General features: G+C 45.5%; 1 protein-coding gene across 8 annotated transcripts in view; it reads right to left on the bottom strand.

Annotated features, from left to right (window-relative positions):
• The window catches only part of HERC2 (HECT and RLD domain containing E3 ubiquitin protein ligase 2), a 224831-nt gene that overhangs the window by 115199 nt on the left and 88527 nt on the right, over positions 1–21105 (bottom strand). For all 8 annotated transcript variants that reach the window (XM_056555877.1, XM_056555882.1, XM_056555880.1 and 5 more), the window contains exons 26-39: positions 20378–20528; positions 19717–19931; positions 12792–12924; positions 12552–12679; positions 12267–12462; positions 8909–9045; positions 7981–8154; positions 6295–6431; positions 6062–6213; positions 5787–5978; positions 3874–4061; positions 3400–3592; positions 3100–3282; positions 2378–2562 (exon numbers count right to left, since the gene is read on the bottom strand). In XM_056555877.1, coding sequence (XP_056411852.1) covers positions 2378–2562; positions 3100–3282; positions 3400–3592; positions 3874–4061; positions 5787–5978; positions 6062–6213; positions 6295–6431; positions 7981–8154; positions 8909–9045; positions 12267–12462; positions 12552–12679; positions 12792–12924; positions 19717–19931; positions 20378–20528 — 2364 coding nt within the window. The remainder of the gene's footprint in view (positions 1–2377; positions 2563–3099; positions 3283–3399; positions 3593–3873; positions 4062–5786; positions 5979–6061; positions 6214–6294; positions 6432–7980; positions 8155–8908; positions 9046–12266; positions 12463–12551; positions 12680–12791; positions 12925–19716; positions 19932–20377; positions 20529–21105) is intronic.

The raw sequence follows: 21105 nt of genomic DNA, 5'->3' as shown, positions 1-21105 counted from the left end.
GCCTGACTGCAGAAATGAAAGGAAATTCGGTATGGAAAATTTGACAGGAGAGAGAACGGGCCTCGCACCACCAAAAATAAGCCCGCCAAGTTCTGTAATAAATCCTGGCGGAGGACAGTTTACGCACCCGTAGCATGGTGCGAATGACCCGGAGAGAAAAACCACGAGCCCTCAGCACCGCGGTCTCAACAGCCATGCTGTCAAATGAAGCGGAAGTGAATTGGGGCAGCAAAGAGGAACTTGAGAGAGAAGGTCTGGCCGATCTGGAAGCCGAAAGGGAACATCCGCCACGAGACGCACCAGGTCGGTGAACCAAGAACGCCAGGGCCAACCCGGCGCCACTAGAATTGCCGGGACGCCTTCCACCTTGAGATTCCTCATCACCCTGGGCAAGAGGGGGAGCAGAGGGAAGAGGTAAGGAAGGGCGAACTGAGACCAGGAAATGACCAATGCGTCCACTGCTAGAGCCAGAGGATCGCAGGATTTTGCCACGAAGGCGGGCACCTGCCGGTTTAGGTGGGATGCAAAAAGGTCCACGTCCGTGGTCCCCCAGCGGTTGCAAATTGCTGCGAACACCTCCGGGAGGAGAGACCACTCCCGGATCAGGAGAGGAACGAATGAGAAAGTCCGCCTCCCAACAGTCCACTCCCAGAATGTGAATCGCCGATATAGAGGGGATCTTGCGTTCTGCCCAGACAAGAATTTTTGACACCTCTGCCATTGCAGCGAGACTGCGAGTGCCCCCTTGATGATTTATATAAGCCACCGCTGTGGCTATGTCCGTCTGGATGCGAACCGGAAGACCCTGGAGAAACACCTCCCAGTGAAGGAGACAAAGAAGGATGGCCTGAAGCTCCAGGACAGTGATGGGAAGCCGAGCTTCCTGAGGAGACCAGTGGCCTTGAACCGTCCGGTCCCAAAAGGAAGCTGAACAGACATAATAGCCAGCGTTGGAGATTTGGAGAGCTAAGTCAGCCAGATCATCTGGAGGAGCCCCAGATAAGACGCCTTGATAAAGTTGAGAGGCCCAGGCCAATAGGGCTTTGGAAACCCAAATCGCGGCAAAAGCCGAGCAAACTGCCGCAAAGGTGTACTTCGCTAAATTCTTAAACCGCTTGTCCACAGAGTCCACGAAAGAAGCCACATGAGCCAGAGGAAAAGTAATGGATTTAGATAAGCGTTAGACACGAGGGTGCACTAATTATACACACCCCTGATGTCTTCAGCCAGCCTGGTGCCACCTGCATCATACCAGGCTGCAAAAGCGGGGTGAGCAGGGGAAAGGGGGGACCTAGACCCAAGGCACATCCCTCAATGCTGGTCGGTGGTGAGAAAGGGTTAACGATTCATACAATATGAACCTTGCCCTTCGGTCGCAAGTGGGGGGGAGGGGGGATTGGGGGGAATGGGGGATCAGGCAGCGCCATGCTCCTGTTGCTCCCAACCTAGAAAAAATTATAAAAAGGAGAAAAAAAAATCAACTTTCTAAACTAGAACAAAAAGAAGACCAGATCTTGAGAGCTCCAGACCTGCATCTGCCTCCTAGGACACTAAGCTAAAACTGATTAGTTCAGAGTCAGTGGGTGGGGTATATCCTGCCAGGAGTGGCCGACCTCTTTTTTTTAATTTTTTTTATTAAGGCCTAGTGTCAGCATCCTAGTGGCAAAAAGATATACCCGCGGTTCCTGTGTCCCCAATGTAGCCGATGCTCACAGTAAGTTCTTTTCTTTTTGATTTGATTCAGTCTGATCACCGTGCTCTCTGCTGACACCTCTGTCCATGTCAGGAACTGTCCAGAGCAGGAAAGGTTTGCCATGGGGATTTGTTTCTGCTCTGGACAGTTCCGGACATAGACAGAGGTGTCAGCAGAGAGCACTGTGGTCAGACAGAAAAAATTAAAAAATAAAAGAACTTCAACTGTAGCATCCAGCAGCTGATAAGTACTGGAAGGATTAAGATTATCAAATAGAAGTAATTTACAAATCTGTTTAACTTTCTGGCACCAGTTCATAAAAAAAAAAAAAATAAGAATAGTTTTCTACCGGAGTACCCCTTTAAAAAATATGATTTCTTACAATAGTCATTTGTTGCTGCCATTAAAAAGAAAATGTCTGAGACTAGCTGTGACTGCTGCTTTAACCACTTTTATGAAACCGCAAGAAAAAATTGGTCATTCATCCTCTATTACCGTGACATCTTTTTCTAAACATTGATGTTGAAGCTAGGTGCTCAGTTATTGGGCAATGATAATGGAACAAAATGCTTCTTCATGTAAAGCAAGAAAAAAACTTGCCCACCACTGTATGCATCACTAAAATAAAATGTTCCCCCTGACAGAACCACATGAACACAAGTGAAATTAAAACAAACAACATACCTGACGTTGCAATGATGCTGCTGTAAAGGACTCTGGACCCTCTACGATTTTCATTAGAAGGGCTATCCACTGTGACATGCTCAAGGTACTACACATCTGTGGCATAAGGGCAATGCTACGAATGAATCCCAATGTGCACCAACTCTTATGTTGTTCCTTATACACCACTTTACTTGCTGATGAAGCTGAAAGGGACATATGTAGAATTATTCTAAATTCTTAAGAAGCAAATAGTCCTTGGGCAATAGCTAGATACTCGATTAAAAGAAATCATGAAGATATGCTTTTAATATTTTACACGTCTGGGTACATGTATATTCTGGGTTTATACATCTTATCTCCTATCCAGCCCCCGGCATGCTGCCTTCGAGATGGGGATGTGAGGTCACGGTCACGTCCTCTAGTGACGTCACGGTCATGACCCTGTGACGCCACGCCCCCTCGATTTATGTCTAAGGGAGGGGGCGTCACCCCCTCCCATAGACATGAATGGAGGGGGTGGGGCGTGATGTCACTAGGGGGACGTGACCGTGACGTGACTGTGACATCACGTCCCCATCTTGGAAGCAGCTCCCGACACAGAATGCCGGGGGGCTGCACAGAGATTGCGGGGGTCCCCAGCGGCGGGACCCCTGCAATCATACATCTTATCCCCTCCCCCTTATCCTTTGGATAGGAGATAAGACGTATAAACCCGGAATACCCCTTTAAGATCAAGCTACCTGTTTTATCCATAGTGCCACTCTCCACCAACATACGGAGCAAACCACACAATGTTCTGGTTGCTTCTGGTTGCATAATTTCTGCATTCACAGCGGAGGAGAGGCAAAAACTCTGGAGGAGGTTTACAGTACTCATCAGCATCATTGAGGTAGGGTGTAAATTCCTGTCCACTTGTTCTCCTTCTAAAGGAAAAGCAAGAAGAATTCATTTCGTAAAAATATAAAACAATAGGTAAGAGCTTGTACTTAAAAAAAAAAAACTCAGGATATATTAGCTTTAATAATAAAAAAAAAGTTAACCTGAGTCATCCTCTGTGTCGGAGTCATCTGCCATGGGCTGAGTAGCAGGAGGGGGTTCTGTCAGTTTCAGATCATATTTGCCTTCTTTCCCCATCCTATAGGAATTTGTACTGCCTGTGTCCCACTGAACTCTGATCCAGCCATCCTCTCCTAGTTCTCCGATGACACGGCCAAGTCCTGGAGGTGGACCATCCTAAAACATACACATATTTAATTTTGTATAAGCAAAAAAAAATAAAATACAAAATAAATACATAACATAAGGGACAGAGATTTTTGTACAAAAAAAAAAAAACACAAGTCACCTAAAAAAGAAAAGATCAATGTCTAGACAAATATCAATTACAGAGGAACAAACTAATTATCCATTGTTTATACTCCGCAGTAGACGTCGATAGGATTATTTGGGGTCTCTTAATTATGAACTGCTTTGTTTATTTAAAGGAAATACTACAGTACTAGATAAATAGATACCTGATCTCCCCACTTCCAGTCTACTCCTCTCATCACTCTTGTCCCAATTTTCATCATAACCGCAAGTTCTGGTCCAGAGGCAGGTATCTGAACCGGTGCTGCTTCCTTTCTCGATTCCTCCAACACTGTGGCAGAAGCACCTATAAAGCTTGTACTTGAATCTTCTTCGCAGTTATCAGAAGTTGGACCTAGGCAAACAACATCAAAAGGTGTGAGTGGATCCATACAGAGGCCCTCCAAGTCAACAGTGCTGCACTTCCTCTGAACCCTGAATGATTAGAAGCCTGTATAATGTGCTTAAAAATTAATGTCTTAAAGAAGCATTTTGGGAGCAGTAATATCCTAGATCAGCCGCATCCATACATACTGTTCAATTACATTTCATTGCTGCAGCTGGGCCACATGATCATCACTATTAAGTAACAATTACATTGAAAACGTTTTCAGACCATTTCGCTTTTTTCATATTTAGTAATGTTGAGCCCTTGTGATAAATTATAAAGTTTTTCCCCCATCATTCTGTACTTAATGACTAAGTGAAAGCAGAATTTTAGAAATATTTTTTTTTATTCGCTTCATTGCAGCAATAAAAAATAAAAAAAACACCATTTATATTTACATGGTCAGACAGTCAATACAAAAAAAGAGATAAAGGCAGAGAAATATAACAGTATACATCAATATACATACATCGATTATATTAGAAATATTTTTAATGAAGGGGAAAAAAAAAAAGGCAAAAAACTAAAATTTTGCATTCAGACCCCTTGCTATGACACTTAAAATTTAGCTCTGAGGTCCCCTTATTTACTATACCCCCCCCCCCCCCCGCCCCCCAAACTCACACCGACTGTCTTTTCTGTGTGCAGATTCCCTAACATACGACATACGATCATTTCAATATACGGTGCTTTTGTATGTCGGGGCCATCGCATAAACGGCTATCCGGCAGCGCAGACTGCTTCAGCTGCTGCTGGATAGCCGTTTACGGTGCCCCGTGTGGTCCGCTGACGATCACTTACCTGCCCTCGGGGCTCCGACGCGTCCTCTTCGGGATCCCCGGCATCGTCGGCGCTCTCCATCGTCGTCATCACGTCGCTGCACACGCCGTCCCGTCATCCAATAGGAGCGGCGTGCGTAGCGACATGATGGCGGCGACGGAGAGCGAGGATGACGGGGAATCAGAGGCCTTGCAGGAGCATCGGAGACACCCCGGGGATGCGGCAACAACGATGGAAGGCGACATCCAGGGCAGTGGTGACTGGTCCGGCGCGGCAACAGCGATGGAAGGCGACATCCAGGGCAGCGGTCACGGGTCCGGAGCGGCGGGAACACGAGTATAACTTCCTGTACCAGTGGGCTTCAACCTGTGGACCTCCAGATGTTGCAAAACTACAACTCCCAGCATGCCCGGACAGCCGTTGGCTGTCCGGGCATGCTGGGTGTTGTAGTTTTGCAACATCTGGAGGTCGGCAGGTTGTAGGCCACTGTCCTATACTTTACATTGCACGGATCCCTCAACATATGATGGTTTCAACAAACGATGGTCCATGTGGAACGGATTACCATCATATGTTGAGTGACCACTGTATATACTAGGGTACAGAACATCTAGGTATCTTATCATTTGCTGCATTTAAATAAGACTCAAAGCAAATGTAGGCTGCAAAAGGAGAGCCATATCCATGGAGAAGAAAGATTTAAGGGTAGAATTCATAAGAAAGACACTTCCACTAAAAAAGGTATGTGATAGGCATTCTCACCAACCTCTATATTATTCCACAATACCAACAGTTTAGATAATCACACCTAAATAATTTGTATTTGATAAAGATGGACACAAGTATTAAAAGCTTAAATAAATATGTGTTTTGCTGTAGTTTAAAAGCCTACATGAAAATATGTTTCCATACCAATAAGGCGGAGCATGGTTTGAGTCAATGCCAGCATGCCAGAGTTGAGTAGCAGGTTGAGACTGTTTGCACCATGTTGACATGTTAGCATGTTCAGCATTACCAGCAGGAATCTGGCTTGTGGAACGGTTCCCAGGCTTGGTCCAGATGGATTTTCATTGGTGATGGTCTGAAGAGGAACGGGCTGGATGCCTACAATGACAAAGTTCTTTTATTTATCAACAGCCATTTGAATGTACAGCAGAACTTAATATTACAGAAAAAAAGATACTCACCCATGTCATTAAATCTGCTAGTAGCATCGAGCAATATATTTCTAATATTTTGTACGGCCCAAGCATACAGTTTTCCATATGTAACCTCAAGTAGCATACGGTTAAAGGGTGGAATAAGGTCAACGTCCTTCAAACAGTCTGTGAGTGGTTCACTGTAACATAAGGATGAGCTAAACTATTAACCTCTAAAAAAATTATTGGAGTAAAACAGAGTAGCTAAAATAATAATATACCTTAAATTAGTTCCTTCAGGAACAAGTCGTTGCCAACCACAAAACATTGCATATTGGACCGATGGTAGTAAGAAGCTTTTGGCAGCCAATTTTAACATTGTATCTATACCTTCCAGACGAACTTCTGCTCTTTCCAACTGCAAGAAAATGCATACCATAGAGTATAAAAACATCCACTATTGGCACGAGATAGGTCACTGAGCCAAGTCCGAAACACCATGCTACATTACCGTATATACTCGAGTATAAGCCGACCCGAGTATAAGCCGAGACCCCTAATTTCAACCCAAAATCCCAGGAAAAGTTATTGACTCGAGTATAAGCCTAGGGTGGGAAATACCTCATCCCCCCCTGTCATCATCCAGACCCGTCATTAACATCCTCATCATCATCCCCTTGTCATCATCCCACACATCCCCCCTTCATCATCCCCTTATCATCCCACACATCCCCCCTTCATCATCCCCTTGTAATCATCCCACACCCCCCCCTTCATCATCCCCACCCCCCTTCATCATCCCCACACCCCCCTTCATCATCCTCTTCTCATCATTCGCCCTCAGTGGTCTTCAACCTGCGGACCTCCAGAGGTTTCAAAACTACAACTCCCAGCAAGCCCGGGCAGCCATCGGCTGTCCGGGCTTGCTGGGAGTTGTAGTTTTGAAACCTCCGGAGGTCCGCAGGTTGAAGACCACTGCGGCCTTCAACATCATCCAGCCCCCCTCTCACCCCCTTTAGTTCTGAGTACTCACCTCCGCTCGGCGCTGGTCCGGTCCTGCAGGGCTGTCCGGTGAGGAGGTGGTCCGGGCTGCTATCTTCACCGGGGGCGCCTCTTCTCCGCGCTTCCGGCCCGGAATAGAGGCGTTGCCTTGACAATGACGCAGAAGTACGTTGGCAATGAACGCACCTCTGCGTCGTTGTCACGGCAACGTGACTATTCTGAGGCCGGGCCCGAAGCGCTTAGAAGAGGCCTCCCCGGTGAAGATAGCAGCCCGGAACCACTATCCCACCGGACCACCTCCTCACCGGACAGTCCTGCAGGACCGGACCAGCGCCGAGCGGAGGTGAGTACTCAGAACTAAAAGGGGTGAGAGGGGGCTGGATGATGTTGAAGGCCGCAGTGGTCTTCAACCTGCGGACCTCCGGAGGTTTCAAAACTACAACTCCCAGCAAGCCCGGACAGCCGATGGCTGCCCGGGCTTGCTGGGAGTTGTAGTTTTGAAACCTCTGGAGGTCCGCAGGTTGAAGACCACTGCGGGTGGGGGAGTTCACTCGAGTATAAGCCGAGGGGGGTGTTTTCAGCACGAAAAATCGTGCTGAAAAACTCGGCTTATACTCGAGTATATACGGTACTTTCATTAGGTTGCATCATGAGAGACAGTACACTGAAACAGTGGCTTCCCCTCTACCTGTAGCCTTTACTTATATTAGGACAGCGGCCTTATACCATGGAGCATGGCTTTTACTAGTGTAAATGTATGTTTGCACAGGCTGCTGCCAGTACAAATTGTGTATCTCCTGTACTACCACGGCATATCAGAATTTCGATATTATCAATGGCTATGCAGTACTATAAACTCTGTAAATGCAGCTTAATAGTTAATTATTTATAATAATGATCAAATGGTAGAAAAATTAAAATCTTAAATTTGACATCAGAATTTCGAAATAAAAAAAAACCCTCACCTGCTTAAGTAAACATTTTCTCATTTTCTCTACGTCAACAGGCTCCTCCTTTAATGCGAACTCCATTACTGTGTTCAGCAACGCAGACTGTGGGTATGTACCTAGCACATTATGCTTCAGCCACTTGTATTTATGAACACCAGTTACAGAGCTCAGGATCGGCTGCCATTTATCCTAAAAAAGGGAGGGGGAAAAAACACCTTAAAAGTACATGTACTCATTTTTGTTATAGTGAAAACAATTGTTCAGGATTCATTCTGTTTTGGCACCCGTAAAGCAAGGAGTAAAAAAAAATAATAATAATTAAAAAAGTGACCTTTTGGCAAAATTGCTGGCAGGCCAACAGAAAACTAAAGGGACAAAAGTGTTGATAGAAAGCCATAGTCTTGGTCAAGCAACTGCAGCCACTGCAATTTCACGGGTGGGCAGGCTCCTCTTTGTTAGATGCCCAGAGCTTGGTATTACGAGCATTCTCAGTTCCTCCTCCTTCTTAGCTATGACTAGTGGCTCTGATGGTCACCTGATCAGATGTTCATTCTATCAATCATAAAAAAAGAGGAGGCTCCGGGAATACCTTCACCTAAGATGAAGAGTCTGATCCCTGGGCACCTGTGGCTGCCCTAAAATATTTAATTTGGTTATGAAAGCTAAGAGACTATAGAAAGGTATATATGGACTCCCCACACCACACTTTGAATAGGCCCGTTAGCAATTTTGACTGGTCAAAACTGCTGTCAAGTTTAGAAATACTTTACCATGACTGTTTCAGGGGGGAAATCTAGCACCTTCTCAATCTCAACATGTTAGAGTGGCAAGACCATGTTAAAATGAGTATAAACTTATTGATATGATAAGTCTAAAGTTGAAAGTATTAACCTGCTCATTTAAAAAAATAAAACTATTTAGAAATCTGTACAGGCATACACACCTTGGGTGACTTTACTGATGGAGGCTTCTTATCCAAAGACAAAGGACTAGATGGTACAACAAAGGATTCTTCTTGTTCCCCTTCTTCATTACCAATTTTAGTATCATCTACGTCAGCAGACTCCGACTTTTTGGGCACTAAAAAAAAAAAAAAAAAAAAAAAAGATTGTTTATAATCATGAGTTAAGAAGCATATAAAATCCTGTTTATAGGCTACAATTTGCTCATACATGTGTCACAATCCTGTCAAAATCGAATGCACACATATACGTACATGTAGAAGCACAGGTATCACTGATACATAGTCCAATAGTTACTAAGTTTAGGTATAATTTTCCAAACACATAAGTGATTGGGCTCAAACCCAAAAGCCTGTTTTGCTGTGTTTTTAGGTCTGAGCCAAGTTATGTATATGTCCGGAAAATGACCTAAATGTGATAAGTAGCCAACTATGCTTGGAACATTTAAGTCAATGGAGCCTAAGCATATATATATATATATATATATATATATATATATATATATATATGTATCAGTATCCCATATCCCACAAGTTGTGTGGTGGAAAGACAAAGGGGACCTGGTTCCATAGAGAGAGAATATGAGAATCGGCAGCTGTAGCGGATGACAATGGAATTAAGTGAAGGGCACTGCTTTATGAGATGCCACTTGTCTCCTGACCAACACCTCCACGCAAAAGCAGATGTGGCGGGGGGCTTTCAGAGAGTTTTAAGTGTACCTGTTGTAAGCAAAAAAAAAATTATATAAATGTAGATAATACCATTCTACGAATATTTGTAATATACATTGGCTAAAAATTGTGTATATTTTTGGGTGAAAATGCTGTATCTGCAGCTATTGCCTGTGTGTCTCTGAGGATTCCAAATACAGGATGTGAAGGCAGGACAAGCAGGGCTCTGTGCAGGCTCCTGGCTTTTGAATCATCCTGATGGGTGAGCTGGGAACATGTCATAGAGCCTTAGTGCACACTATCCTGCTTGTCAACACACACTTCCTGTATTTGGACTCCTCATAGAGACACACAGGCAATAGCTACAGGGACAAGAGTATACACATTTTTTAATCAATGTATATTACAAATATACATATAATGTATTATCTACATTATATAAAAAGTTTGTGTGACGACAGTTACACTTTAAATCTTAGAGAGCAGAGAAAGTCCCTTTGTCCTTGAGAAAAAAGACTCAATCTGCTACCGTGCTGAAGTGAAACCCCAGGAAGACAATGGACTAGGAAGGGGATAGGTTTTATTTGGTAGTGTTGACAATCAAGCCAAAGCTGGAAACTGTTCGCCACATAATATCGAAAGATGGAGCCTTGATGAGAATGTATCCAGGTACAGTACTACAGAGACTCCCAGAACAGAGGTTAGTCATTACGGCTTTTAGGTTCTTTGTGGCTATGGGAGATGTGGACAGGCTAAATGGGAGCACCACAAGCTGAAAATGCTCTGAATGAACCACAAAGTGGAGAATCCACTGATGAGAGGGAAAGATCGACACACCGACAATAGAAATTAATCCTGCTTAATGGAGGCAATTGCTGACTGCAGTGACTCCATCCAAAAAGGTCATAGGTGCATACAACCATTCAGACATTTGAGGTCAAGGATGAGATGACCTGAGCAATCTTTTCTGGGCACCACATAAAGGCTATGTTCACTGGTCTGAATTTCCGTGTGGAAATCAACATTGGAACCTGTGGACTCCGCATGGAAATGAATTGCTGTCTGTGGAGATTGAGCATTTCCGAGCGGTCTTAGCACCAGGATATTATGCCGGCGCCCACAGTCTGGGGAATGTTGGCCACGTTCAGATGTCGGAATGTCCGCAGGGAAAATCTGTGTGTGGACATTCTGACATATGAACATAGCCAAAGTTTGGAGTAAAAAACCCTGAAGCAAAAAGGAGTGAAGAGCCATCTTAAAGCCTTCAGCAAGGGAGGGGGAGCATCTGAAAGAAACAATCCCATGGAAAATGGAAGATTTGATTTTGTAGACATTTAAGACTATGTCCCAGAACCCAGGAATCCTGAATCTATGTTAACCAGACCTCCTAAAACAGGGACAGATGGCTGCCTACCTAAGGTAGGGGTGCCCCTTTGGGCAGCAGGCTTGTGTAATCCAAACTTGTTTAAGAAACAGCCAGACCAGTGGCATGGGTCTTGACAAATGGGGCTTTCCTTTCTCGAGATGTGGAGGGTTTCTCTTAGCGGGTGGAGGATTTTTTCCAGTGAGCAGAGGAGAAAGACCAAAAGGAGGTAGTCTTGCAGCAGAGGGGCAGAGCAGACTTGGAAATAATTTTGTCAAGCCACTTTCCCCCCCCCCCCAAAAAAAAAAAGTCTCCCTGGAACGGGAGAACAGAGTGGGTGCAGGGTCAGCGTTCCAAGCCCAAAGCCAAAGGGAGAGACAAACAGCTACAATGTTGCTAGCAGCCAACTCAAGGAAGCAGGTTCTGAGATTTATTAATATACTGCACAAAATCCGTAAAATAGTTGAGAGGAGCCCCAGACTTCCCCTGGGGAAGTTGCTTGGAACAGCAAAAAACACTTTTTTGACCCAAATGAAAGGAAATCTTCATCCGCTTGGACCTTTGGGAACAGTTTTTGGATGTTTTTACTCATTTTCCAGGAGTAGGTAAATATTTGCTGAAGACCTTGGACGTTCGATTGGCATTGCAAAATGCGACTGATTTGGAACTTTGCCTTGGATCCTTCAGATGTCTCCCAAAACTCTGAAGCACCATCACTAGATGGTGAAGCAGGTGCTCGCATTAAGGACCCAGAGAAGAATCTATAAGTTGTTTGTGGGAAGTCTGGTAACTAGCCTTTTCCAGCTGCTGCTTAGATTCATCCTGCAAGATAGTCTGCGGAGCAGGTGCGACTATGGACAGGGAGGTACTCTAAAGCTGTAACCATAGATTGAGACATTTATACAAAGTCAGATATAGACTGCTACAGGAAAAAAGCCCAAGCCAGACTGCCCGAAACTAGACAAAAACTAAAATTAAACAATAATCATAATAAAAAGAAGAGACCAGATGTGGAGAACTCCAGACTTGTATATGCCTCCTAGTAACACTAGGTGGCAGCCGTCACCCATGGATCCAGTATCCCCCAATGAAACGGCCAAAAAAGCCAATGGCTCATCTCCCATAGAAACAAAGCTTTCGGCAAGCTGAAACATCTGAGCCTGCTTTGCTTTAACATCCAAGATTAGGAGACAGTACACACCCATACACATATGGCTCACATTTAGCCAATCCCTTTGGCAGTTTGAGACGACTTACAACTTATGCATTTGGGTAGCTTAAGCATGTCTCACGCTAGAGTATTACCTTTCTTTTTCCTTTTTTCCCTGATAATTCTTTGAACTATTCTTTTCCACCTAGGGATAGAGCTGAGGAGCTTTAACTTTGAAACAATGGACAGGTCATTACAAACTGCAGGGCGCAGCTCATTGAACAGAAACCTGAGGCGTTCAATGACTGGAGCACAAACTTCTTTGTAGGAGCGTCCTTGTTCTTGATGTGTCTAAACAGAATGCAATAAAATATTAAGTCAAATGTGTACATGATGCATTTCATACAACACAAGCTGTGACTAGCAAATGGAAGACCAACCTTTATGAGAGAGCACTTAGCTTGGTAAACAACTCTGCACACGTCCACCACAGATTTGGGTAAAGTTTTGTGTTTTACTTGATCCACATTTAATGCACCATGATGAACCATAGACAAGGCAATGTTACCTATGCCGGGAATAAAAAAAAGAATGGCAGAGTTTGCAGAGCAGTACTGTGGAATAAAGTGTCTATAGATTTACTTTATAAACATTTTGATAATCTGTTATGTCCTTCATACCTAAATCCTCATGTTTCAATAGACAACATAGCAGCAGACGGCCTACTTCCTCAACTGGATGTTCTGGAGGAAATGTTATTGGTGTTGTCAAATGACACTGTTTACAGTATCTTTCTATCTGACACAGAAAGTCCTACGAATAAAAAGAAGACATAAAATAAGCAAAAAAGAAAAGGAATATAGCATTAAAAGTATGAAATATTTCAATAAGTATAAAAACAATTATAAAGATCGAAAGCAAACTGCTGGTAAAAAGGTGGCTGGGAGGTAAGTATCACCTAGGGTTCTTGCCTCGGTGACATAAAACTAGTGTTTAGGTCCAGGAGAGACTGAAAGTTCGGGACATAAAGTCACTCCAGTACTCCCCTTCTGGTGTTGTAGCAGTCCTGAACCTGATCTCACAGGTGTGTGAGCACTGCCAGAGAAGCTGGACTAAAACAGATGAGCTTGTAAGAGTTTGTTGGATACTGATACACTGCACCAAAAAGATGTACTTTGGGACTGAACCTGCACAGTTTTGGTGAGAAGCTCAGATGTTTATGTTACCTAAAGAACCTGGTGCAAGGACATGTAAGTCTCTGTTTTTACTGCATGCTGCAAACAAAACTTGTTGATGTATGCGAATTACTAGAATAAACCCAGAACTACTGGACTGTGGACAGGCCTCTTTGGGTTTGTTTGTCTGCTGGCATGACAGTTTAAAGGGTGTCAATTCTAATTTATACTAAAAATAAATGTATTGTTTTCTAATGAAAAATAGAATGGTAAAACTCAACTTATAAAATAAAATAAAATTACAAAAAAAAAAAATCACCAATAGAACATTTTATTCACTGTAATAAAGAAAGTATAAGATGATAAGTTTCTCACGGTCTTCAAGATATCTGCTTGCTGTCATAATTTATATACAAAAGCAGACATAGTACCACATTTAAATAGCTAGATATATATCTATTTACATAGATATTAAGGAGTGATTCTGCCAGCTCATCGCTTGTAGTAGTCCAATCTCCGAGCACCCATCAGTATGGTTGGAAGCCGGGATGAAGCCGAGCCGTTTTCTTGGTATTAGATGAACACAAGTGAAGCAAAATGGTCTCCAGCTCCCAAACTATTAAAATTTAAAACTTTAATGGTCCATATTAAAAACGCTTGAAGAAAAAAATAAATAAATAAATAAAAACAGTGAGTATAAAAACCCCATATGCCGATGCGGACCGTAAGGTCCTTAATCATTCAGATGCACATGTTTGTCGGGAACCTCCCATAGACCATCTAGAAGTTCCAGATGGGGTATGGGAGGTTCCTGGCAAACATGTGCATCTGAATTTAAGGTATGTAAGGTCTGTGCATATTGTCCTTCGCTGCAATGATTAAGGACCTTAGGGTCCGAAACGCGTCGGTATATGGGGTTTTTATACTCTCACTGGGTGTTATTTCTTCAAGCGTTTTTAATATGGACCATTATAGTTTGAAACTTTTATCGTTTGGGAGCTGGACACCATTTTGCTTCCCTTGTGTTCATAAAGGAGTGATGACACTTCGTAACAAACAACTGGATTCGACCTTATGCCTTCCTCAAGGTTTACGCCCTTGAAGGGGTACCCCACTGGCCAGCCTTCCGCGCCCCCTCAATGCAAGTCTATGGAAGGGGGCGTGGAGGCCATCACGCCCCTGCTCAGACTTGTATTGATGGGGTGTGGCCTGACGTCACGACGGGGCGTGGCCGAACCCCGCAACTAAATGTTCTGAACGCAGCCGGAAGGCTGGCCAGTGGAGTACCCCTTTAAACACGCAGACAATTTTCATTTTTGCATTTTAATTTTGCCAGTCATGTTTTAGAAACCTTAACGCCTAATTTTTCGTTTACAGGGTCTTATGAGGGCTTGTTTTACGTGGCAACGAAAAACACAATTTTTAAACTTTTAGGGAGTTTTTTATGCAATGCACTTCACTATTATTTTCTTCTCAGTCCCCAAAAAGGAGATTTTTTTTGTACTCACTGTAAAACCTCTCTTGTAGCCTTCATTGGGGGACACCTTACTGATGGGTATATATGCTCTTGCCACTAGGAGGCACTGACCCTAAGAAAAAAAAAAATCGGCTCCTCCCTGGCAGGATCTACCCACCCACTGGAAGTGATGTAATCAGTTTTGTCACAAAGCAGTAGGAGAAGCCAACCAAGAGACAAGTCCGAAGGACCCTAGAAAGGAATCCCGGAGAAATATCCAAGTACCGGAAAAGGCTATCTGGACAAGAATAAAGACATGGGTGGGTGCTGTGTCCCCCAATTAAGGCTACGAGAAAGATTTTACGGTGAATACGAATATTTTCTTGGTCGCTCTTGACTGGGGGGACACAGAGACCATGGGACATACCTAAGCAGTCGCTGGGGTGGGAAGAACAACACCAGAGGAAGGGAGTCAGTCCGGAGACTGAAACCCAGCCGGCCGTAAGACTCACGGACGAGACCCTGGGCTGAAAAAGGCAACCAGGGCCTGGAACGGAGAGTCTGGCAGTTCCCACTGTCCATGGAGATGGAATAGGACGCCAAGGAAGGGACCGTCCTTAGAAGAGACTCTAAACCAACAGGCCACAGAGACAAGAAGGGGCGATGCAGAGACACGATGGGCCGAACCAACCTGGAAGGAGGTAGGAAACCAACTCCAAGAAGCACAGAACCAGACAGACAGAGGGAGAGCCCAGTTAGGAACAAAAAAGGAAAAGGGAACGACAAGAGAACCCCATACAGAGGACCAACCGAAACCAGAGAACCTGGCTAGAAAACGCCAGGGAGAGCGGAAGGCGAGTCAGTCAAGATGTAGACCAGAAACTTCTGGAAAAGAGACCGGAACCGCCTCCGGGGTGGCATGGTGCAGAAGATCCGAACCAAAAAGCTGTAGGGGCCAAAAACCACTGTCCCAGGGGCACAGCGTGAGCACCCGGGGAGAAGAGCAGACTCTGAGAGGACACCACACAGGTTGAACAGTGGGAACAACCACAGCCATGCTGCAGCCGATAAATGGCCAACTGGAACAACCTGGTAAACAGGCTTGCCGTCCAACCCAGGAGTAAATGGATCCCGAAGGAGTAAATGGATTCCGAAGGAGGAAACGGATCCCGAAGGAGGAAACTGAAAGTAAGGAGTAACCCGGAAACACCACATGGAATTGGAGACTCTCGAGTCACCAGGAGGTGCCCCACCTGTAGGGGGAGCAAACACAACAACCACGAAACGCACCGTGACGAGACATACTGCTAAGTTGGGACAAGAAGAAGAGCAATACAGAAAGACCACCCCACAAAGGGATCGCAGAGAAGCCTGGGCAGGGGCACAACACATGCCAGAGATCACAATCCTCACAAAGGCCCGAAGGACCAGGAGGACCGACCCAGAAAATAAAGGTACACCACAGCAGTCTATGAGAGAGCCCAAAACAAGGATTAATTAGTTTTGTACCCAGCGGTCGGAGCGAACCAGAGCCCTCCCAGCAACATCTCATCATGACGGGAACGGAGGGAAAAGAAAAAGGGAACCCAGCTGGGATTTCCAGGCTCTGGGCACAAGAAGGTTACTCCAAAAGATCGCAGTGGCAGTGTAGCGCCACCGACACTGACAAAGGGAAGGATGAGCACACCCTTCCCGGATATTGCGCCAAGGAAAGAAGAGAGCAATGGCAGACTGGCTTTCGCCGAGCTATACACGATTGCATAAACCTCTCCTACAGAGGAAAATGCCCTAGCTGCATGAGCAACAGAGGACAACCAGAAACAGGAGGAGAGCCAGGCTGCAATAGTGAGCAGTAAGCACACATGCAGAGCCAGCGAAAAGCACTTTTTTTTTTTTGATGGGGACGATCATGCAAAGGCCAAGCAAGGTACCCCACCATGTAGGGGGAAGTGCAAGACTGCTCCATCTTGGCATAAGAAAGTACTCCGTGATATAGTCCCCTGGTGAAGGGAAAAAACACGGGGAGGGGGGGGCGGGGGGGACGGGGGACTAAACTCGGGCACTGACCATGCCAAGCTTTCTGATCCCAGTACCCCCTGTGGAAGGGAATTTCCCAAGTGCGCCATGTACTGTAGGAGCAAGGAAATTCCGCCCTACAGTAATAGATCAAGCACTGGGTGGATGTAGCCCCCAGTAACCCTGCAAAAACACACCGAGGAGCCATGTTGTGTCCCCAGAGGGATTTGAATCCTGGACACTGGAGCTGGGAGATAAAAAGACACAACTACGAATGCAAGCAAGAAGCACATGTAGCAACCTACAGCGTTGAGAGGAAACACCCCATTGGGGCGAAACCTTGGACCCTGCGAAAAAAAAAGGGGGGGGGGTTGGTGCGGCCAAAGAGCCATCCTGGCCGATGAATAAGGCAGCAGAGAAGGCCTGAGCCACCCCATACAGGAACCCAAGAAGATATCCGGAGGCATGGGGGGGGGGGGGCTGCAGAACAGGCCGTCGCCCCAGCAGGCCCCATGCCCAAACAGAGGTGCTTAACTGCCACAGAGCTATGGAAACAATTACACAGGGAGGCCTGAGGTACACCCCACTGAAAAGGAGGGGAGGAAGGCTCTACATGAGCAGGGTGTCCAGAGCATATGTAGGGACACAGACATGGGTGCCTCATGATAGTAGGGGGGTACTAAGACTGCCACCACGAATGGAACCACAGCCATCCAAATGTTCGGAAGCATGGAAACTAGTTTCAGCACCCAACAGCATGCCACAACCATGCCCTGAGAAGGCTAACATTACGCTGTTAGAAGGGGAACCGAGAGTGTTCTGCGAGGTCCATAAAACCTGCAGGAAACACCCACACCCCGTCATTTAATGGCGCTACACACCAGAACTGCAGTCGCAGACTAAAGAGATGAAGGACGAATGAGGTGCAGGAAATATGCAGACACAGTCTGACTTACTGGTAGAAAGGTCCAATGAATCCAGAGAGCCACTTCTTCGGAACTTCACACTGAAAGGGAGTCACCGGACGTCTGCCGCTGGAGCGGCAGGAATGGGGAAGGTGACCTGGTGGATGAAAAAAACATGTAGACAGTCTGGTTAATTGGCATAGGGACAGTGGACACCGATCCCGTCCTGAAAGTGGTTTACCAGCCCTTATCCGGCTGATAGCAGCAGGCCTGTGGAGAAGAACCTGGGAAAGTAGGGAACCCTGCGAACCACTACGTGGTGCATTGTGAAAGGCCCATGTAGCAACATGGGGTCCCTGGCTCAGAACTAAACCTCGGCAGTGGGATACCTGAACTTCTGCCAAGGTGTGGGAAGTGTATGTTAGGTGACCCGACATAGTAGTAAACCACGCAGACCACCGCATGGTTGACTGGTATAGGGCTCCTGAACAGAGTTCCTGAGTCACTTCTGCGAACCCTCCCACCAAAAGTGGGGTACTGAAGTGCAGCCGATCTGATGGGCGACCCCCAAGCAGAATAAAGTCTGACTGACTGACGTCAGTCCTGTGTACCTGCAGGGAACCCTCTTCCAGATTTCTCCCACCAGCAGTGAGGTATTGGAAACACCAGCCATGCACGCTGCAGCTCAGGGATGGAAGACAGACTGCGTCGGAAACCGTGCAGACAAGTCTGGCTGAACGAGTACAACTCCAGGTGCTGGCGAAAAAGGAACAATAGTCACATTGCCGATCACTGTGCCCCCTTGGTCGTAGGTGGGAGGAGGGGGAGGCCTAGGAGCCATGGATGGTATCCCCGTCGCCCTGTATAGGGTCCATAGGACACGTCAGGGCACTTCTTTGTACACCACGCACTGGTAGTGGGGTACCGGAACTCTAGCCGCAGAGACATCAGGCATGTGAGAAATGAGAGGCGGAGGAGGAACCACGCAGTGGCTTACTGGTATGGGTCCACAGTATGCAACAGGTTACTCTGTCAGACACATCGCACTGGCCGAGGGGTACCGGAATGTCAACCGCGGATGCGGCAGATATGAGATCGGTGACCTGTGGAGGAGGGAAACATAGTATATGGACACACCAAGAACCCTCCCCTGATGGATAACAGTCAGAGGAAGAACCTCGAAAAGGCCCTTGGCATCCGCCAGGAATGCAAAAGCCCTGTAAGGGCATTGGACCGGAGCCGTGCACAGATAGGGAGGGACTAGGACCGGCCGTGGGCACAGCAAACCTGGAATGGTACACAGCATAAGGGGAAAACAGGCACGGAATGTAACCCCGAAATCTCCCGGGACTCCGTAATGGCCCGCCACCGGTTCGCATATGCTCCCTCACAGAGTGAGTGTGTGACAGAGGTGCCCGGCTAGACAGGCTTCCGCTGAACTGGAGGAGAAATGGCTCTGAACCTGACATCCCTGGTAGTGTTAACAACTACTGCAGCGCCCTAAGCCTGGAGGGCTCACTGCGGGAGGAGGGGCGGAGCTAAGCTCCGTTTCTGAGAGGCGCAGAAAGGCACTGGGCTTTTCCTGTCCGGCGCTCCTAAGACAGCGCCGACAGAGGGGGGAGAGAGTCTCCAGATTCCCGCGCTGAGCACGGGGAGAAGGGGACGGGGGGGAGGAAAAAAAAGCTAACTAAACAGCCCTTACTAGAAAATAATAAATAAAGACCAGGGCTGGAGAGCACAAACATGATGCAGATCAGTCACCTAAACCGCAGCACACACCACTTTTTAAATGCTGCATACGCCAGTGATTGTGCAATTTTAAGGCTTACATGACAAATATCAGCATTATTGCGGATGTCTGTCATTAACGGTGAGGGACCCCACAGATTCTGAGCTTGCGTCATAGCCCCTGATGGCCCACAGAATGTAAAATTTAGGTTGTGTGTCACCAAACTGTTAAATGCACAGTTTTTCAATTCTTCTTTACCAGTTTAATGTGAAACACAGATGAGGTAAAAAGGCCACAAAATGTCTATAGTCCTAAGACTTTTACCTTAACATTGTGATCCTGAGTATTGTTGTCTGCAATGGCTTGAAGGAAGGGCTGGGAATGATCACTCATGGAAAGCCGATGTCCGTACAGCTTTGATTTGTTAGGAGTAGTATTGCCAGGGGAACTGCAATGGTCCTCATCTTTTTCCTCATTATAACTGTAATGAATTTGGCTGGTTTGGAGGCCTCCAGAAAATATAGAGGATTTAAGCCATTCTATGAACCAAAAAAAAAAATAAAGTGAATAATGCAAGTTTTTCAAAAGCGTAATTGGCATACGGGGGTGGGGGGAATGGGGCGAGGAACACACACAAACAAACATTGTTACAAGAATGTTGTATTGTATAAATACCAAAATGTAGAGTACGCATACAGGCAAAGTCTACTAAATAATGAAAACTTGCATAATGGGGTTGGTATACCAACAACATTAAATCGCTTACCAACAGAAAAGCGGTTGATTTATAATTACTGGGGGGGGGGGTTCAACCATGGGAACCCCAGAATTCAAATCAATGGAGTGGTAGTATGCATGTGTGGCCACCACTCCATTCACTCTATGGGATTGACAGCAAAAGCAAAGCATGATATCTGTTGGTACCATGGGACATTATTTTTTTTTCATATGTATAAATATACACTTCTTAATGCAATACACTTACTTGCACACTCAACTTCCACAGATGACAAAGGTGTACTTAGGGACAAGTAAGAAGCATGAAGTCCCAGAAGAAGACCCAAATTTCGCTCAGTGTCCACAAGAGGAGAAGACAGACTGCTTAGATCCGGGGCACTAATAACTTCTTGATCAGGCTTTGTGAATAAACCATCAGACAAGGAAAACAATTAACAAAATATCCCAAACAAGAGGCCTAACAATAAAATACTTCACAATATGAATCTATAGAACATTAATATGAATGTCACAGTAAATATACTACAGTCAGAACTGAAACAAAGATGGCTTTGTTCACATAAAGTTTAAGGTTTACAAAGTAGGTCTACTGAAAATAGCTAAAACTGCAAGTACCTGTCATCAAAAAAAACTTCTAATATATTGTTAATTAATGTCTCCCTAACCACTTTCTAATTTCAGGTCATTACCTAAAATGTTTATTTATATATTTATTTTTCAATCTAAAATATGGCCACTAGGGGTCTCCCTACATGTCTGTCTCTCGGCCTGGCGCATGAGTCCGAAATCTCAGTGCAGCTGGGCTGACAGGCAAGCACAGCGCGGCTCCCTGCCTGTCAATCAGACAGGCAGGAGTGAAAGCAATAAAGATTATATTATATATATATATATATATATATATATATATATATATACACACACGACATTGTACAGTTGTCATGATGATGATCAGCTAACCTCCGCCTCCCATGACTG

The sequence above is a fragment of the Hyla sarda genome, chromosome 2, assembly GCF_029499605.1.
Source record: "Hyla sarda isolate aHylSar1 chromosome 2, aHylSar1.hap1, whole genome shotgun sequence".
In the NCBI taxonomy this organism is placed as follows: Eukaryota; Metazoa; Chordata; class Amphibia; order Anura; family Hylidae; genus Hyla; species Hyla sarda.
Note: the sequence above shows the minus strand (reverse complement) of the source record. Positions and strands in the feature narration are given on the sequence as shown.